Below are 21,262 nucleotides of genomic sequence, written 5' to 3'. Positions count from 1 at the left end.
GGGGCAGGCAGGAGGTGCAGAGCACTTACCTGGGGCAGCTCCTGTTTGGTGCAGGGGGTGTGCAGGTGGGTCTGCGCAGCGCGGCACCGCTCCCATGGCCGCGATTCTGGGCAGGCAGGGACACCCAGAATGCGGGGGCTTTAGGGGCTGCAGGGCCCTGGGCTAAGGGGGCCCCGGGCCCTGGCCTGCAGCTCTAAAGCCCCTTTCAGAATGTGACCCTGCGAGCACGGGTTGGAGGACTCTGGAGGAGCAGAGGCAGCCGTGCAGCCAGCGGCTGGAGAGAAGCGCGCTTTGAAGGGGAAAGCACTGCTTCTCTCTGGCCGCTGGCTGCACGGCTGCCCCTGCTCCTCCACGGGCCGGAGGACTCAGGGCCGCATTCTGATAGGGGCTTTAGAGCTGCAGGCCAGGGTCCTGGGGCTCCCTTAGCCCAGGGCCCTACAGCCCCTAAAGCCCCTGCGTTCTGCGTGGCCCTGCCTGCCAGGGTGGGGGCAGCTTCCCTGCTCGCTCTCTTCCTCCCTCTCTCTCTCCTCCGGCCGCCCTCCCCCCCCCGACTCCGGTGGTGCTCCTCCTCCCGCGCCCCCCAAGGGATCGTCTTGCGCACCCCACTTTGGAGACCACTGCATTAGAGTAAAAGTTTAAATAGTAGTCATTGAATCATAAATTTCGGCATGTGTCTTGTCTTAATAAAACAATATGTGATAACCATTAAGCTGTTGATGAAAAATGTATGTGTTGCATAAAAATAATTTTGTAATATAGGAGACTTGGAGAAGGTTCAGAAAAGAGCCACAAGAATAATTCAAAGTCAGAAAAACATGCCTTCTAGTGAGAGACTTAAGAAGTTCAATTTATTTAGCTTATTACAGAGAAAGTTAAGACATGATTCAGTGGTGTAATGTAATAAAAGAAGTGGATAAACTAACAAGCTAAACTCCATATTACCCAAATGAGAAGTGGTAAACTCCATTTAACTGTCTTTACCCTTATCATGAGTTGATCACACCCTATAAGTATATAAACCAGGGGTCGGCAACCTTTCAGAAGTGGTGTGCCGAGTCTTCATTTATTCACTCTAATTTAAGGTTTCGCGTGCCAGTAATACATTTTAACATTTTTAGAAGGTCTCTTTCTATAAGTCTATAATATATAACTAAACTATTGTAGTATGTAAAATAAATAAGGTTTTTAAAATGTTTAAGAAGCTTCATTTAAAATTAAATTAAAATGCAGACCCCCCCGACCGGTGGCCAGGATCTCGGTAGTGTGAGTGCCACTGAAAAATCGGCAACCTATGGCATGCGTGCCAACTTCGGCACGTGTGCCATAGGTTGCCTACCCCTGATCTAAACAGAGAGAAGATACTAGTGGGCTCTTTAAGCTAGCAGACAGAAGTATAACAAGAGCCAATGGTTAGAAGATGAAGCCAGAGAAATTCCACCTGGAAATAAGGTGCAAAAATGTAACAGTGGAAGTAATTAACCATTGGAACAACTTACCAATGGACGAGGGATATTCGCCTTCACTTGATGACTAAAACAAAATGTTATGTCTTTCTAAAATATATACTCTAGCTCAAACAGAAGTTATAATTTTTGTTATGCAAGTAGTCAGCGTAGAGTAAGGCTAGTCAAAAAAATTTTCATCAAAAACTATTGTCAACTAAACAATATTTTTCTCACAAGCATCTGCTTTCCATGGAAATTTTTGACTTTTTGTTGAATAACCAAACACCCAGAAACAGAAAAATTTCTGCCAAAAGAGAAAAAAATTAATTTAGAAACACTGATATAGTACTTCATAGAAGTTGTAGTTCAACTGCTTCATGCCTCCATTCTCCTCTAAGGGTTGGGTTCTTCAGCCAGACTACATCTCCCATGAGGCATTACAGATGGAGATTCCCATGATGCACTATGAAAGTTCAACAAGGGGCCCCACAATGAGTTGTGGGAGATGTAGTCTGGCCAAGGAGCCAGCCCATAAAAGAGAATGGTGGGCTGAGGCACCGGAACTACAAACCCAATGAGGCATCACAATGGCATTTCTGAATCAAAATGTTCAGTTTTCAACTCTTCATCAAAATGTTTTTCTTTCTTTCCAGAAAATAAAAACATTTTCCACACTTGCTATAGTTTAAATGATCATTATGGACTCTTGTCCTTAAAATCTATTAACAAGATTCCACAGGCCTTTACAAATGCCTGTAAGCAAGTGGACTCACCCCTGCAGTGCCTCCTGCTTGTCGTCTCAGGGAATTAGCTTTCCAGCCATTGGAGCGCCCTCTGCAGGCCGGTGTCCCGCTACCGCTTGGCCCCCCATGTCCCTCCCAGACTCCGGTGCCCCGCTATCTGGGGTGCTGCCCCCTGGCAGTAACCCCTCACTCTCAGGGTCTCCCCTCCCCAGGGATCCCCAACCCCCTAATCCCACCTTGCCTCAGCTTGTGGCTACTGCTAGTCAGCATGAGCCCCCGCTCCCTGGAGCAGACTGCAGTATAAGAGCCAGTCATCACAGGCAAGGGGGTAGGACCTGCTGCCTTCCTCTACCACCCAGTACCTCAGGGGTGGGCGTAGGACCAGGCCCTGCAGCCTAGGGAGTCACCAGGCTGGAGCTCCCCTGCTCCTCTGGCCTTTCCCCAGTCCTACTTCACTCCCAGTACCTTTGCTACCAACAGCCAGGCCCTGCTCCCTCCAAGACCGGAGAGAGCTACTCTAGCTCCAAGCTAGCAGCCTTTTAAAAGGACCTGCTGTGCTCTGTTTGGGGTGTGGCCTCAGCTGTGCCTGCTTTCCTAAGCCGCCTGGGCTTTTCCTTACAGCCCCAGCCCTCTCCCAGGGCTGGCCTTAACCCTGTCAGGGCTGGAGCGGGTAACCACCCCGCTACAATGCCTCACAGGATTTGGCCCAAATGGCAACAGTGGTTGGCTGTGACATTTCTAGTATTCTTTTAATTAAAGTAAAAACTGAATTTATTCAAAATTAGAAAACAATAGTACATATAGCTTCTTTCATTAAGAAAAGAAGAAGTTGAGGTATGTACATGGTTATAGTTTTCAAACTTCAAAAAAATGTAATAAAAAGATCAGTTATTGTGTTTTATACAATTTACCTCATGTTTTTCCACCCTAACTTCATCAAAAATGTTGACATATATATTGTCTTTTATTTTAGACAGTCCTGAAAAGCTATAATCATGTCCTGGTGATCTGTAATTAAGAACAGAATCTTTTAGTTTTAATCAGATATTGTATATCGGAGAGCTTTATCATTTAAAAAAAAACACAATCACTTTTGGCAGTAATTTACTTCAAATATTACAAAACCATAAACATTTTTAAAGAAGGAAAACTAAATTGGTATGTTTGCCATTAAAAAACAAAGGACAAATTTCACTCCAGTTTAACTCCACTGACTTTGAAGGAGTTACCCACCAGGATGAATTTGACCCAATATATTTTGTTTTTCTAATTACTGTGTCAATAGGTGTTTAGTCACATAAATTGTGCCAGATCCTCATTTTGGTGTAAACTGATGTATTTCCACTGACTTCTATCTCATATTTACTAAACTATGTTTTGTAAATTTTCTACTCTTTCACATATTTCAGAACACCAACTGAATAAAAGCTCATATAAAGGAACAAAGGCAGATTCTCCATTCTTCCAAGTGGGAAACAGGTGGTTTTAAACTGCCTTTGCACACCTTCCTAATTCTGGTTCTCAGCTCCCGGGTTGCTCTAAAAATGGTGCCAGATTATAACAGTCTTTTTGGTTGTTACACTGGCACAAAACAGAGCAACTACATCATACCAGCCACATTCCTCATATTGGGTCCACTCCATCCCGTACCCTACCCCTGACATATGCCCTAAATTGGGAGGAGAAGGGGAGGTTTGAGAGCTATTATTCCAACTCAATTCAAACAGACTAAGTGGCCACTTAGACCTCAGTCCATCCTGCGCTTTGCTGCACATTGGGCTACCCACATTTGCTATCCTTGCCTGTTAACTGCCCTTCTCTCCAAATCTTCCCATTTCAAGTTGAGGTGATTGATGTAGTTCAGAACTGTTTGTTTCCATGTTATTCGCAGTCTTCCTCTCTTTCTTCTTGTGTTTTCTGGCTTCCATTCAAGGGCGGTATTTGGTAAGCATTCTTTTTCCATTCTCAGCACATGTCCCAGCCACTGATGTCTTCTTTTGTAGATTATTTGTGAGAGGGTACCTTGTCCAGTAATTTTTCTGACTTCTTCATTTGTCTTCCTATCTCTATATGTTATTCCCAATATTCATCTCAGACCTTTGTGATGAAATGCATCCATCTTTCTTGGTAAGTTGCCATGTCTCACTGCTATATGTTGTGATAGCAATAACAATTGCTTGTTACACATTCAGTTTTGTCTTGAGGGAGATGTTTTTGAGTTGCCAGATGTTTTTGAGTCTTCCAAATGCAGCATTTGCCTTCCCGATTCTTATTTTCTCGGAACTAGTAACATCTTGGCTGATGGTACTTCCAAGATACTTAAGATTGTCCACCTTCTCCAGTTTTTCTTCTTCAATTTTGATTTCTGTCCCTACAGTCCCCATTAACACGACTTTACATTTAGCCATAGAGTCATACAGTCATAGACTTTAAGGTCAGAAGGGACCATTATGATCATCTAATCTGACCTCCTGCACAACACAGGCCACAGAATCTCACCCACCCACTCCCGCAACAAACCCCTAACCTATGTCTGAGCCATTGAAGTCCTCAAATCATTGAAGTCCTCAAATTTAAAGACTTCAAGGTGCAAAGAATCGTCCAGAAAGTGACCCGTGCCCCACACTGCAGAAGAAGGCGAAAACCCCGCAGGGCCTCTACCAATCTGCCCTGGAGGAAAATTCCTTCTCAGCCCCAAATATGGCAATCAGCTAAACCCTGAGCATGTGGGCAAGACTCACGAGCCAGACACCCAGTAAAGAATTCTCTGTAGTAACTCAGATCCTACCCCATCTAACTTCCCATCACAGGCCATTGGGCATATTTACCACTAATAGTCAAAGACCAATTAATTGCCAAAATTAGGCTATCCTATCATACCATCCCTTCCATAAACTTATCAAGCTTAGTCTTGAAGCCAGATATGTCTTTTGCCTCCACTGCTCCCCTTGGAAGGCTGTTCTAGAACTTCACTCCTCTGATGGTTAGAAACCTTTGTCTAATTTCAAGTCTAAACTTCCTGATGGCCAGTTTATATCCATTTGTTCTTGTGTCCACATTGGTACTGAGCTCAAATCATTCCTCTCCCTCCCTCTGATATATTTATATAGAGCAATCATATCTCCCCCCAGCCTTCTTTTGGTTAGGCTTGTGACGTTGTGCAGTCTATATGGTTTTATAAAAACTTATTATCAAGTCAATATAATGTAACTGGGATAGTTTTAGAGAAAATATGGTAATAAGTGAATGTAACGTAACTGGGATATGCTTCATGCAAAAGGTCTCTTGTAAGGTATCATTACAAAGCTTATAATCTACTGAGTATGATCATCTGATTTGTATAAATGTACCACTCTTGTATCTAAAACTAGAAATATAAAATGTAACTCTGAGGGCCTATTGTAATTGTGTAAAGTGTGAACCATTAATGATGGTTTGGAATCTTGATGACTCCCATTGTCTGCAGATGGCTGTATTTACCTGTGAGTCTTCCTGTATGTGTGTGTGCTGGCAAGTGAGTAATGAAGTCTAGCAGTGACATTTGATCATGTCACCTGAACTGGAATCCATCTTTAACCTAGTGCTTTTCCAGTGAGGGGGGGGTGGAAACCCAGAGAGACAAAGAGTTCCCGCCTTATGCAAAAGATATATAAAGGGGGGGGGGGGAAGAGAACAGAGAGGGAGAGGAGCCATCATGAAGAATCCCCTAGCTACCACCTGAGCTGCAACAAGAGCTGTACCAGGGGAAAGGATTGTGCCCAGGCCTGGAAGATGTCCAGTCTGAGAAAAACTTACTGAAGCATCTCTGAGGGTGAGATTATCTGTATTTAGTTTGATTAGGCATAGATTTGCGCATTTTATTTTATTTTGCTTGGTGACTTACTTTGTTCTGTCTGTTACTACTTTGAACCACTTAAATCCTACTGTCTGTATTTAATAAAATCACTTTTTATTTAGTAATTTACTCAGAGTATGTATTAATACCTGGGGGAGCAAACAACTGTGCATATCTCTCTATCAGTGTTATAGAGGGCGAACAATTTATGAGTTTGCCCTGCATAAGCTTTATGCAGGGTAAAACAGATTTATCTGGGTTTAGACCCCATTGGGAGTTGGGCATCTGAGTGCTAAAGACAAGCACGCTACTGCGAGCTGTTTTCAGGTAAACTTGCAGCTTTGGGACAAGTGATTCAGACCCTGGGTCTGTGTCTGGAGCCAGATGGGAGTGTCTGGCTCAGCAAGACAGGGTGCTGGAGTCCTGAGCTGGCAGGGAAAGCAGAAGCAGGGGTAGTCTTTGCACATCGGGTGGCAGCTCCCAAGGGGGTTTCTGTGATCCAACCCGTCACAAGGCTAAACAAGCCGAGCTCTTTGAGTCTCCTTTCATAAGACAGGTTTTCCATTCGTTGGATCATCTTTGACAGGTACAAACTGGAACAGGTACAGAGAAGGGCTACAAATGTACATTTGTAGCCCTTCTCTGTACCTGTTCCAGTTTTAATTCATCCTTCTTAAACATGGGAAACCATAACTGCACACAGTATTCCAGATGAGGTCTCACCAGTGCCTTGTATAATGGTACTAACACCTCCTTATCTCTACTGAAAATACCTTGCCTAATGCATCCCAAGATGCATTCGCTTTTTTCACGGCCATATCACATCGGTGGCTCATGGTCATCCTGTGATCAACCAATACTCCAAGGTCCTTCTCCTCCTATGTTACTTCTAACTGATGAGTCCCCAACTTATAACAAAAATTCTTGTTATTATTCCCTAAATGCATGACCTTGCACTTTTCACTATTAAATTTCATCCTACTACTATTACTCCAGTTTACAAGGTCATCCAGATCTTCCTGTATCATATCCCGGTCCTTCTCTGTATTGGCAATACCTTCCAGCTTTGTGTCATCCACAAACTTTATTAGCACACTCCCACTTTTTGTGCCAAGGTCAGTAATAAAAAGATTAAATAAGATTGGTCCCAAAACTGATCCCTGAGGAACTCCACTAGTAACCTCCCGCCAGCCTGACATTTCTTTGCATTGTATCTCAAACCTATCTTCTTCGTTACTTCTTTTACTTGGTTTGTGCATTTTTGTAGTCCGTTATAGTCAGTGAAGATGCCAATGAACAAACGGACTACAAGTGGCTATTGGATAGTTATAACTTTTAGTCACTACTGACTTGGCTGGTTTAAAAAGATGGCCCAGAGATGAAAAAAACAATGTATCCCATTCCTAATGTCTTAAACCATCAGTTCTTAGCCTCAGGGTCATGAATATGTGCAAGAGGGTTACAGCCAACCTCCTTTTCTTTATGACTACATGGAAGGGAAGTCCTGAAACTTTTTTCTGTTGAAATACAGGGTCATGGTATGGAAAAGATTGAGAACCATTACCCTAAACCAGTAGTTTTCAATCTGTGGACTGGGTACCCCTGGAGGTCTGCAGACTATTTCTAAGATTTCCAAAGGGGTCCACACCTCCATTCTACATTTTTTAAGGGGCCGCAAATGAAATAAGGTTGAAAACCATTGCCCTAAATCATTCAATCCTCCTACTTCATCTCCAGTTCTTATACACAGATACAGAAAGGCAGATGAGTTCAGCAGGCTAAATGAAAAACTTTAAAATACTTTTGAAACAAAATATAACCACCTAACCATGGGAAACTTTGACTCCTTCACTAGAGCATTCAAATACTTTTATTTTCTTGTACATTTTTCATGGAGAAGTATTTGGCCAACTTACATAAAATCCACTTGAAGTTCTTCATTCCAGCATGGATGAGATCCATCTGCAGTGCTAGTTTGATAAACTGTGTGCTGGAAAGAAACTTCTACAAAAGGATGCACAGTCACCTAAAACACAAAAATCATATACTTTATTAGATTTGCACTGCTTTGTTTTATTTCCACATCATCTTATAGAATAATAAAAATGTAGGGACCTCAAGAGGTCATCAAGTCCAGCCCCCCGTGCTGAGGCAGGACCAAGTAAACCCCTAGACTATCCCTGACAGATGTTTGTCTAACCTGTTCTTAAAAACCTCCAATGACAGGGATTCCACAACCTCCTTTGGCAACCTATTCCAGAACTTAACTACTCTTATAAAGTTTTCCCTAATATCTAACCTAAATCTTCCTTGCTGCAGATTAAGACGATTACTTCTTGTCCTACCTTCAGTGGACGTGAAGAACAATTAATCACCATCCTCTTTGTAACAGCTCTGAACATATTTGCAGACTGTTATTAGATCCCCCCTGAGTCTTCTTTTCTCAAGACTAAGCATGCCCAGTTTTGATAAAGGTCAGGTTTTCTACACCTTTTATACTCCTGGGGGAATTCTGTGCCACTGCGCAATTCAGAATTTTGCAGAAATTAATGTTGTACACACAGAATTTCCTTTTTTCCCTACATAAATGGCCTGTAGAAATGTTGGCTCCCACTAGGGGCCGCTGGACCCAGCAGAGCCCAGCTCACAAATGGAAGACAAGGCTGCGGGAAGGGGAAGAAAACTGGAGGGTTCCCAGAAGGTGCAGTTCCCTGCACACCCTGAAGGAAGGACGCAGCGGCATGGAGGAAACTCCGGTAAGCTCGCGACCCAGCATCAGGCTGTTTCTCCCTCTGGATCCCTGGGCTCTAGGAGAGTAGGGTTTGAGAGTGTCTGGGCCGGAGAGGGGTGGGGGGTCCTGAAGCTGGGCTTGGGGAGGGGAGGGGGGAGTGAGTGTCTGGGCATGGGGGTGGGCATGGCTGGGTTTGGGGGGGGAACAACAACAGAGAAGCAGGAACTGGGTTGTCATAGGGATTTCTTTAACTCTCTACTCCTGGGGGAATTTGTTGTGTGTCTGTATTGTTACAAACAAACTTGCTGACAGGTATTTTGAAATAAATTACCAAAATAATTGAAACTGGTGTGATTATATAATGTTATTTTGATAAATAAAATGTGCAGAATTTTGTGGAATTTTTAATATTTTGATATTAGGAGAATTTGATCATTTTTGTTGCTCTCTGGATTCTCTCCAATTCATGCAATCTTTCATAAAGTGTGGCACCCAGACCTGGACACAGCACTCCAGTTGAGGGCTCACCAGGGCCAAGTAGACAGACCATTACTTCCCGTGTCTTACATACAATACTTCTGTTAATACACCCCAGAGCAATATTAGCCTTTTTCACAATTCCATCACATTGTTCGCTCATATTCAATTTGTGCCCCATATTCAATTTGTGCATTGTGGAGTGGCTGGCTCCAGCCGGACGGCGTGGCTGTAGCGCCAGCAGCCACCGGTGCTCCAGGCAGCTCAGTAAGGGGGCAGGGAGCAGGGGGGTTGGATAGAGGGCAGGGGAGTTCAGGATGGTAGTCAGGGGTCGGGGGTGTGGATAGAGATCAGGGCGGTTAGAGGGCAGGGAACAGGGAGTTAAATTGGTGCAGGGGCCCCGGGGGCAGTCGGGAAGGAGGGGGAGTTGGATGGGGAGGCGGGAGGCATTCAGGGGTGGTGGTACCGGGGGCGGTCAGGGGACAGGGAGCGGGGTGGGGTGGGGTGGATGGGTCAGGAGTCCCAGAGCGGGGCCAGCGGGGGGGGGGGGGGGGGGGGGGAGGGAGGGGCCGGGCCACGCCTGGCTGTTTGGGTAGGCACAGCCTCCCCTAACCGGCCCGCCATACCATTTCCAAAACCTGATGCGGCCCTCCGGCCAAAAAGTTTCCCCGCCCCTGCCCTACCTGCAAGCAAGTAGCAACTAAGAAAATTTTATTCATTAAAGTCCAGCTCCCTGGTGAATAACACATGGAAATTAACCAACTTATTTACTCAGTACATTTGTGACTGATAAATGATACATCCGGTCAAAAGCTATTTATATTTAGATAACAGTTGCTCAGTACATATAACAATACCCTCATTAAAGATGATCCTTATCTCTAGAATTTATATTAAGATATGATTCCAACTCTTATGATATATTAACACTTACAGGTTATTAGGTTCTACAAGACTGAAAGTCTCCCAAATACAGTTTAATTTTCATTGTCTTCTAAGATTTCTGAAAATTAGTTTTTTATTAATATCAATTTAAATTTAGAGTCATCATTATACACCAGTGGAGTCCAGCCTGTGGCTCTGGAGGCTCTAGACTGTGGCCCTGAATGGTGAGTGTTAAGAAGAAAATATGTATTTCATTCTTAATAGGAAATGTGTTCTCTGAGCTGTGTCTTAAAACTTTTAAACTGCAGTTTTTTAATTGACCCCATTACAATAGGGAGACAGTAAGGGGCACTTGGAGCACTATCCCTTCCCTGGGGCAGTTGCATAATAGTTCCCCTGGTGGCCACCTGCTGCATCATAGGAGGAAGAAAGAGTAATTCTGGCTATGCCATTTGCCTGCTTTCCTACTGGACTATCGGAGCCCCAGGGAGGGCAGGATAGGAATTCAACTGGCACTGCCTGAGACTAGGGGAGCACTTAGTAAAGGATGGCTCTCCTTTCCATACACAGCCGTCAAGGGCAGCCCAGAAAAAAAGGAAAGAAAGAGAATTTGAGAACCAGCAACCAGTTATCACACTCTAATTCTTTGCTTTGTCTCAGCATTGATTAGAGCAGGTCAGGTAATTATGGTACCAACAGGCCCTCCCAAGCAATAACCAGACCACAGTGCACTCTGATCACTCTTCCTCCCAACCCCAGCATACTCCTTCCTAACCTTGAAATGCTCCTGTGACAGGGGCTGTGGGAAAGGAGACACAGAAGCTATCTATGATTTCTCTATGCCCACTGGGACTAACCCAGGGATCGGCAACCTTTGGCTCACGGTCCATCAGGGAAATCCACGTGGGCTGGGACGGTTTGTTTACCTGCAGCATCTGCAGGTTCGGCCGATTGCAGCGCCCACTGGCTGCGGTTCGCTGTTCCAGGCCAATAGGGGCTGCAGGAAGCCGCATGGGCCGAGGATTGCCGATCCCTGGACTAACCCCTTGTTGGGGAAATCCCCAGCATGGGACCTGCAGGTGGTTCTGGCTCCCTTTAGACTGAGCGGAACAGAACAGAGAGCCCAAAAATGTTGATTGTGGCCCTTGACCTTTTTGAAATAATATTCAGTTCTCAGGCTGAAAAGGTTGGAAACCACTGCTGTCCAAAATCAGAAAATACGCATTTTGAGAAGTTACCATAAAAATACATATTTAACTATAATAATGAAACTGAAATCCCTCAAAATACCAGAGGTGCTGAAGCAAAAACAGGCTGTAACAGAACAAAGGATTGGAGATCTTTTTAACGAATAAGAACAAATTCTTAAATGTCAAGGGGAATTTTGTCCCAAATCAATATATTGGTGAGGGACCATTTAAATAAGTATTGACACAGCAGATACGGTTACAAAAAAGAAAGTAAAACTTTGCCCTCTTATCCATTGTCAAAATATTGTTTGAAGCCTTTGTCATTCCTTTTAAATAGGGCTGTCAAATGATTAAAAAAATTAATTGAGATTAATAGCGCTGTTAAACAATAACAGAATACCATTTCTTTAAATATTTTTGGATGTTTTCTACATTTTCAAATATATTGATTTCAATTACAATACAGAATACAAAGTGTACAGTGCTCACTTTATATTTATTTGTGATTACAAATATTTGCACTGTAAAAAAAACAAAAAATAGTATTTTTCAGTTTACCTAATACAAGTACTGTAATTCAATCTCTTTCAAAGTTGTAAAAGTTGAATTTACAAATTTAGAATTATGTACAAAAAAATAACTGCATTCAAAAATAAAATGTAAAACTTTAGAGCCTACAAGTCCACTCAGTCCTACTTCAGCCAATTGCTCAGACAAACAAGTTTGGTTACAATTTGCAGAAGATAATGCTGTCTGGTTCTGGTTTACAATGTCACCTGAAAGTGAGAACAGGTATTCGCATGGCACTGTTGTAGCTGGTGGTGCAAGATATCTGCTCGATAACGATCCAAAGCAGAGCCGACCGACGCTTGTTCATTTTCATCCTCTGAGTCAGATGCCACCAGCAGAAGGTTCATTTTCTTTTTTTGGTGGTTCGTGTTCTGTAGTTTCCACATCTGAGTGTTGCTCTTTTAAAACTTCTGAAAGCATCCTCTACACCTTGTTCCTCTAAGATTTTGGACAGCACTTCAGATTCTTAAACCTTAGGTTGAGTGCTGTAGCTATCTTTAGAAATCTCACATTGGTACCTTCTTTGCGTTTTGTCGAATCTGCTGTGAAAGTGTTCTTAAAACAAACATGTGCTGGGTCATCATCTGAGACTGCTATAACATGAAACATATGGCAGAATGTGGGTAAAACAGGACAGGAGATATACAATTCTCCCCCAAGGAGTTCAGTCACAAATTTAATTAATGCATTATTTTTTAATGAGCATCCTCAGCATGGAAGCATATTGTCTGGAATGGTTGCCGAAGCATGAAGGGGCATACGAATGTTTAGCATATCTGGCACGTAGATATCTTGCAATGCCAGCTACAAAAGTCCTATGCGAACACCTATTCTGACTTTCAGGTGACATTGTATATAAGAAGCAGGCAGCAGTATCTCCCATAAATGTAAACAAACTTGTTTGTCTTAGCGATTGGCTGAACAAGAAGTAGGACTGAGCGGACTTGTAGGTTCTAAAGTTTTACATTGTTTTGGTTTTGAGTGCAGTTATGTAACAAAAAATCTACATTTGTTAGTTACACTTTCATGATAAAGAGATTGCACTAAAGTACTTGTATGAGGTTAATTGAAAAATACAATTTCTTTTGTTTATCATTTTTACAGTGCAAATATTTGTAATAAAAAATAATAATACAAAGGGAGCACTGTACAGTTAGTATTCTGTGTAGCAATAGAAATTAATATATTTGAAAAAGTAGAGGAACATCCAAAATATTTAATACATTTCAATTGATATTCTACTGTTTAACAATGTGATTAATCGCAATTAATTTTTTTAATCGCAATTAATTTTTTGAGTTAATCACATGAGTTAACTGCGATTAATCGACAGCCCTACTTTTAAACAATACAAAATGATTCACTCTTTTTGGGGGGGGGAGAGTTGTTTGTTTGAGTAATTTAAGTTATTTACCTCACTTAGAGGATCAGATGTGTATGATGAGTTGCCTGATAGTAGATGTCTACTCCGGGACAGCTGATTAATTGCATATGCTGGCAAATGAACACCTGGTCTTTAGATATAAAACATGAATGACATACACATTTCAGCCAGCTTTTCTTTTTAATCTACATGGCAATTGTTTGTATTAGTTCATTATTTACAGATGCTCAGATAATTAGTTACTATTTACAGATTATATACATACTTATAAAGAATATCTAACAAAATCAGTAATACAAATCAAAACATAAATCCCTAAAATGAAGAAATGTCTAAAGCTTTATGGGCCTGATCATGCAGCCACTCCATTGTTCCAGTCCAAATCTCACTGAAGTCATTTCAATTTGGACACATTATGCCTCCTGGCGCTGCCATGGTACTGGTGTGCCTGGTCTGCAGGAATGCCATTTCAGCTTTTGGGGGCAGAAGGGTAACTTTAACCATGATTCCAGGGGCTACTTAGACACCTGAAAATTCTAGGGTTTTTTTTTGCAAATAACTTAGAAATTAGCTTACAGGAGCACTGTATCTACTTCCTATTTTAAAAAAGAAAAATATATATACAACACCAATTAAAGCCATATTTTACATTTATATGTAAATTTAGGACAACCAGGAGATAATACAGCAAGGTATTCACAATCCCAAGCCTTGCGGTATCAATTTTGGAGCCTTAACACAGATACAAGAAACACAAGTTTGATACTTTGATACACTATCTTTAGAGATAAATAAAAATAAATAAAATCTGCTTACTTTCTCTAACAGACACACTCTGTTACTGCCATTATCTATTCCATTTTAGTGTCTAGTTTTTCATTCTAAAACCACATTTACTTAATTTTAACATACGCAATTTTTTCTCTTTTATTAAGAACGGGATTTAATTTTTCTAATTCTTTTGGCATTTTATGTTGACCAATCACAATCATGGACATGACTCACTAACATCTGACTCTATCATTACTATTAGAATCAGACTTGGAACCACATTTGTTTTTGTACAAATTTTAAGTTATTTTACAGATATAATTAAAAAATACAATTTGAAAATAAGTGACCATCTGCATGGTGTCTATAGTTATGTGTTTAGCTAATTGATTTTAAATGGGCACTGCTAAGGTGAGTACAAACTAAATTTACATTCTAGAAGGATACTATTATTTGATTGTACCACTTTAAATAAATACTGACAAAGTACAATATGGTAATAAAAGTAATAATGATAATTACTCCAGCCAGGACAGATTAGGCATTTTAGAACTCACTACTCAAACAATTAATTTTAAGCATAAAAGAGAAATAAAATTATTAAATGCACAGACCCCAGACAAAAAAACTAAAATAACAGTACTACAATCCTTAAACTTTGAAAGAATAAAATTACAGAGAATATATGTGCACTGCACATTTTGACAGGAAGTAGCAAGAAGTAACAACAAGAATAATAATATTGTGTGTTAGAGAGAGTGTGTGGGGGGAGACTGTGTGTGTGTGTGTGTGTGTTCTGGGGGACTGTGTGTGTGTGTGTGTGTGTGTATGTGTGTGAGTGACAGAAAGGAAGAGACTGTGTGTGTGCCTGAGTATGTCTGCGCCTGTCTCTAAGATGAGCTTGTTCAGTACAGCAGCAGCCACAGCTCCCACTCCTGAGCCAGAGGCATCAGCATAGACAGGCTACCTGTCCCCCAACCCCAGCAGAGACCCATTAGGGCATAGCCACCTCTTGCATCAGGCGAGGTCCCCCCATGCCGCACCAGCCGTGGATCAGCATCCCAAAGAAGGGGAGACTTCTTTGGGAAGTATGAGAGAGAGAATGAGTGTGAGAGAGAGGGAGAGTGTCTGTTGGGGGAGTGTGGGAAGGGTGGTGGAAGCTGGGCTGCCAGAGAGCAGCTGCTGTGGGCTGGGGACCCAGTTCTGGGAGAGGTGGATACAGGAGAGCAAAGGCAATTTTGGGGTGGCTATAGTTTCCACAAGCACCCCCAGCACCATGCCTGTTGGTAAAATTATAATGTGGTTTGAAACTCGGGGGGAGGGAAGAGTGCCTCTCCACCCTCCTTAAATGGCACCCCTGTTGGTCTGCTTCTCCAGCCAGCTCAGCTTCCACAGAAACATAGTTATCCCTAAGACTATGATATTCCATTTCTATTAATTATAAAGTCCTTTGATAACATGTTAAACTTCATGCAGTTTTTAGGCAAAATAAACTTCAGCCCAAAGGCCCAATCTGAATGTCCCCTCCCAACACTTGCCAGCTTTTGATTCTGCATTTATGAGCAGCTGGTGAGGCTCTCTCTCTCAGGGACACAATTTCCACATTTTAGCTCCTAGATGGACTCTCACTTCTCTTTGACTGAAATTTTTATAAATTATATTTGGGTGCGTTAAACTATTGCTGAGTCTCTTTCATGTTGTAGTTTTGTTTTATTTTCACACTAATCTCAGAACCACAGTGAATTTTTTCTTTACATTTGGGGTATTGTAATATACCATGGATGCAATAATGAATAAACCATCTCTAAGTTAATTATTGTTGCTAAATATGATTTGCATTCTGTGAAGGAATCAGCCTATCCATTATTGCAAACAATGTCCAATTGCATGAAAGTTATAGACTGTTGTTTTGTAATGCTAATTATTTGCATAGCAAGTTTGGAATGAGGCACACATTCTTAGATGCATACTCTCTCAAGGCATTTACTTTTTCTTTGTTTCAGATAAACAAGAGCTCAGAACTGCACAAGAATTTGATTGGATTTGGCAACCATTATGCTAGACATCTGTACTCTCACAAACCGTTCCTACATGTTTATACACTGAATTAGTCTTTCACTATGCAGCTGAACTCCAAATAAATGAAAGGATTGCACACTTTGTTACTTTTGTAGGCCGAGCACATTGCACACACCAGGTCCTCCTTTCATTCCTCCATTTCCCTCGCAGCTCCAACAAGTTCCCTGTGAGCCACCTTCCCGTCCCTATTTCAAGGACTCCATGCAACCTGCCTCCAACACTCTCCTCCCTCATGCCCCAGTCTCTACATATCCCCTCACTGCTACATGCTAGGGGCTCATTGTGCCCCCCAATTCCCTCCTCCCCCACATACCAGAGGCTCAGTGTGCCCATGTTCCCATACAAGGGTCCCCTGTTCTTCCTTCTCTGCCAGGGGCTCAGTGTGTCCTCCTCTTCCTCTCTCTGCCACATTCTAGGGCCTGTATGTGGCCCCACTGTCCCCCATTGTCCCTCATTCTCTCCCCATGCCAGGGGCTGTGTGCTCCCTTCATTTTCCCCTCTCCACCCAATTCTTGCCTTCCCCCCAAATCAGGGTTCCCATTCTTTCCCCTGCCAGACATTCTGTGTGCCCCCATTTTCCCCACATTCAAGGGTCTCTGTATGCTCCCAACATCCCATTTCCCTCCTCCCACCTTTGCCCCTTGTTCTCTCCCCATGCCAGGGGGGTCTGTGTGCTCCCTCATCTCTCCTCTCAACACCATTCTCCCCTTCAGGGTCCCCATTCTTCCCCCTGCCAGGTGTTCTGTATGACCCCATTCTCCCCATCTCCAAAATGCCAGGGTTTCACTCTACTGCTTCATTTCTCCTTCCCCATATTTTCCCCTTCTTTACCATGGCAGGGGCTTTGTGTCCCCCCTCATTCTTCCCCACCCCATGTCTGGCTCCGATGGCCCCCATACCATTGTCCCCCATTTCCCCCCTCAGGCCCAGGGCTTTGTGTCCCCCACATTCCATCCACCTTCTAATTTCTTTTCTTTATGCCTTAGAGATACAAACAGAAATGCCATCACATGGAATGTTAGACCTTGCTTTGCTCAGCCATAAAGTATAATAAAGAGTCAATGTCTTCATGAATTGAGTCTACAGTACAAGTATTGAAAGTCATGAGCTTCTCCTACTTTATCCAAATAATAAAGTACTAATATTTTAAACAAGTTTTTAAATGATAGAATGTTTGTCAAAACTATGCCAATGACATGTAATGTATCACTTTGAATACATTTTTCTGTAAATCCTTTCATTTCCTACTTTATGCCTTCACAGTATGTTAGCCTTAATGAAAATGTTTCTCATGATGCAGTAGCTCTTAAACCAGGCTTGGTGTGTTAAAATATGTCTATTTAGATTAATATTTGTGGTAGCTAGAAAGAAAATTGTGCTCATCCAATGTAAATAGCAACTGTTTTTGTTTGCTGTATTATAAAACGTATATGATGTTTTTAAATTTAGTTCCAACTTGCAAATACTATCCTTTTCAGTGCAAGCTTCACTTAATTTTCCAGTCTTACTAGAAGAATATTTCTAAAACTTAAATGAATAATTACATAAAACAGCAAAGGAAAATATTAAGTGGGGGAAGACAACATAGTCTATACTTGTAAAAAAAATAGCTGATGCAGTCATTCAGTTGCAGTCATGAAAAAATACTAAATTCTATGAGACTTACAAATTGATCTTCATTTTAGAGGCAAAATATTAAACAAACTATTACTACCAGAAAGTGCATATGGGTCAAAAGTTACATTATGAGCAACTTAATCAGTAAAACTGGCTAACAAATGATAGTCTCTAATTAATAACATTTTCTGTCAGATACCATACGATGTCCCAGCCTAGTTAACTTCCTTTTTTTCCTTTCTGTACTATATCTGATAGCTCATACTTTGATGCAGACGGTTAGTTCAATCCCAGCTAAGCAGTATCCAGAAAAGAGCTGAACATATCAAATACCAATCAATCAGTTACAAGAAGTCTCATCATACTTTCCATCCTGTGAGTAGAAGGTAGAGCACTCCACCAGATCACCATCTGGGAGTGCAAAAGGAAAGAGTGCTGCTTTGTGGAATTCTTCCTTGCATAAAGTCCTCTGCCGGATTGGACATCTATACATGGGTTGAGAGCAGGACTTGGGAGACTGCCATGCAAATGCCACAGTATTCTGACCCAATCCTGGAGAACTTTTCTGGGCAAGTTATTGCTGATCCTAAGGTGGTTTTACACATCTACCAAAGCATATGGTCTGACCTGCTATGTCAATTCCTATGTTCCTGATCATAGTGCAGAAAATTGCATTTCTGGGGAAAAAATCTGTATATTTATGCAGCAATAACTATACAGTAGCGCTGTATTCTGGTTAGCTGAAACAATTCCATGTCAATATAAGCAGCATTTAACACATAACAGAACTATCTACAGTATACTGTTCCTTACAGATAAAATACAGATTTCATTGGAGTTGAATAACTAACAAACTCCTATAATCTGCACTTTTGGTCAGTTACACTTTTTATTCTTTTAAGTGAGATCTATAAAACTATGCGAATACTCTTAGAAGGGAAATGGTAGAAACTAAATTAGACAAAACTCTAGAAAAGATTAATTAGGGAACAATCCTGAACTACGTGGAGGATGTACCAAATTACCTAATAGGTTTTTACCATCCCTAACTTCTGTTTCTATGGTTTCCTACCTAGTAACTGATGGATTTCTTGTAGGAATGTTATAAGCTCTCAATACTCTGATAAGAATCTTAACATCTCCATCAGAAACTGTCTGCGCTGGAACTTTTTTTCTTTCTTTTCTTTGCGGCTTTAAATGTCTTCTGCGTTCACCTATCTTAAAAACTGCATTCCTCAAATGGCTAGATAGAGTTGAAAATGTTTTAATCAGCTTTATATATAAACATCTTCCTTTATTATACATGATTTAAGAAAATGGAAAATTTGTTACCTTTCTATGATTGTCCTCAACCCGAAGGCTCCACAAAGTCCACTACAGACCTTACCATGCAAATCTAATTCACCTGGGAAACATTTAGAAACTACAGTGAAATGTGCAATACAAGCCCCCTATAGTCAGATATGTAGGACAAAGGAAGAATTTTCACCCTTCCCTAAAATCAGTAATATTGATCCATTTTGGGACCACTGTTTGGAACATCCTCCTGCCAAAAGGAGATTTCTGCAACAGAATGAAGGTAAAGCTTGTAGTGCTTTAAAAAAAGTGTTGATTGATGAGCAGCTGACAGCTTTACAGATTTCCTTTAAAGTACCTGATGCCCTTTCTACCCAGAATGCTACAGTGGAAAGTGTTGAGTAGATTCTGTTCTCTTTTGTAATCAAGGCTAAGTATGTTTCAGTGATACAAAACTCAATCCACCTAATTACAGAGATTTGCAAGCTTTCAAATTCTGATGCATAGGGTGGAAGAAAATGAATTAAGATTATGTTTTCCAGAGTTAGAACCTATCAGTATGAATGAATCATTTATGAAAGCTTCTACCGCTATAAGCATATCCCAGATAAGGAAGATAGGTGCCAGTGTTGGTTTGTGTAGAAATGCTGTGTTAAAGAACCTTGATACCATTGGATGATCTACCAGAGATTTGGATACACTTATGTTCACGACACTGCTTAACACTGAAAGACCTGGTATGTCACAGTGGATGTCAGGCCTATCCGTAGGTCATTCTGTAAGAAATCCAGAAGAGCTGCACCATCTGATTTCCTAGTGCTCACATTTCTATATTGAAAGTAATATAAGAATTCTGTCCAAAACCTTGCATAAGTCAAGGGGATAGAATAGCTATGGGAGATTAACTTTGGAGAAGTATCCCCATCTTATTTAAGACTTGTTACTCAACAGCCAAACTGTCATGCTTAGGTAGTCTGGATTGGGATGCAAGAGTAGACTCTGTCATAGGAGATTATGCCACCTGGGAAAATGGAGTGGAGACTTCTGAAATATCGCCATTAAGTCAAAATATTATAGTCTTTGGTTATAAAAAATAACAAGTTTTCCTTCCATTATCTTCTGAATTACTCTAACTTCATGCCAGCAGAGAAAGGAAAGCATAGAGAAGCAGGTTTTGATATCTGTGAGCCAGGTGTATTTCCAGTGATCTTTGATCCGCTTCCCAAGTCTAGAAGAGTCTTGCCTTTGGTTTAATCTTAATGCAGTTAGGTACACCTCTCTTGATATCACCCAAACAATTCCTAGTTCAGGGAAGTGTTCCAAATTCTATCCACGGACAGCTTAGCCAGTCCACTTATCTGTTCGTTGTCACTGTTGCATGGGTAACCCTGATACAGTTTAGGTGATCTTCCTTGCATAGAAAATAATCTGCATTACTTCTGCATTTAGACTTGAGTTTAGTGTTCTAGGATCCACTATAGAATAACCTAGAACAGGACCCTGGAGCTCTCCCCCTCAGAGATGGACTGGGCTTGGGAGTGTTCTAGTTTTTCACACCAAGAGTCCTTGATTGATGAGAATGATCCAGTTTGCTGAACCTTCGGAGCTGAAAAGTACTGACCTTCCCTTCCCATTGCCCCTAGGTATGGTGGGAAGCAAAGGCCCCAACTAATGATGCAAACTCTGAGCTCTTTTCTTGGCAGAACGAGACCTGCTAGTTGTGAACAATCATACTAGAGTCCTGCTTCTATTGCTCCTGACGGGTCTCATAACAGACAGAGCATCTCTTGGCCTCTGGTTTTCCTTGTTTGGCCCACACTGTCATTATGCAAGGAGTGAGAAACTGAGAAGAGCTCAGCAGGTGGTCTCATTTGGAGAATAAAGCCTCTAAAATTTCAGCCTAAAGAAATGGAGAAAATGGGGAGGGCCTGACTCACTGTTGCTGCAAAATCTACTTTAAATGCTAAGATTGCAGTGGATAATGTGGGAGCACTGAACAGCTGCTGTTTGTACCGCCACAGGCAGAGAATCTAACAAAAGAGTAGAAGGGGTATGCCAAGTCCCAGGGTCTTGAGCACAAGTCTGAACTGCCTCTGGTATTTTCAGGAAGAGAGCAGCAGCTAAAATGTCTTAGACTGAGAGAAGAGGTCAGAATCAAGATAATTTCCCATGCTGATAATTCTGACTCCCTTCTGAAATGTTGCTTGAGAGATTCATGAATAAGGAACTGCAAAGAGAA

General features: G+C 41.7%; 1 protein-coding gene across 1 annotated transcript in view; it reads right to left on the bottom strand.

Moving 5' to 3' along the window:
• Window positions 1-21,262, bottom strand: part of CC2D2B (coiled-coil and C2 domain containing 2B) — a 96,904-nt gene that overhangs the window by 26,088 nt on the left and 49,554 nt on the right. The window contains 4 exon segments of the mRNA XM_034776860.1: window positions 3,050-3,196; window positions 7,940-8,049; window positions 13,291-13,390; window positions 18,800-18,970. Coding sequence (XP_034632751.1) covers window positions 3,050-3,196; window positions 7,940-8,049; window positions 13,291-13,390; window positions 18,800-18,970 — 528 coding nt within the window.

Source organism: Trachemys scripta, chromosome 7 (assembly GCF_013100865.1).
Source record: "Trachemys scripta elegans isolate TJP31775 chromosome 7, CAS_Tse_1.0, whole genome shotgun sequence".
Classification (NCBI taxonomy): Eukaryota; Metazoa; Chordata; order Testudines; family Emydidae; genus Trachemys; species Trachemys scripta.
The sequence above is the reverse complement of the archived record's forward strand: the minus strand, read 5'-3'. Positions and strand labels throughout refer to the sequence as shown.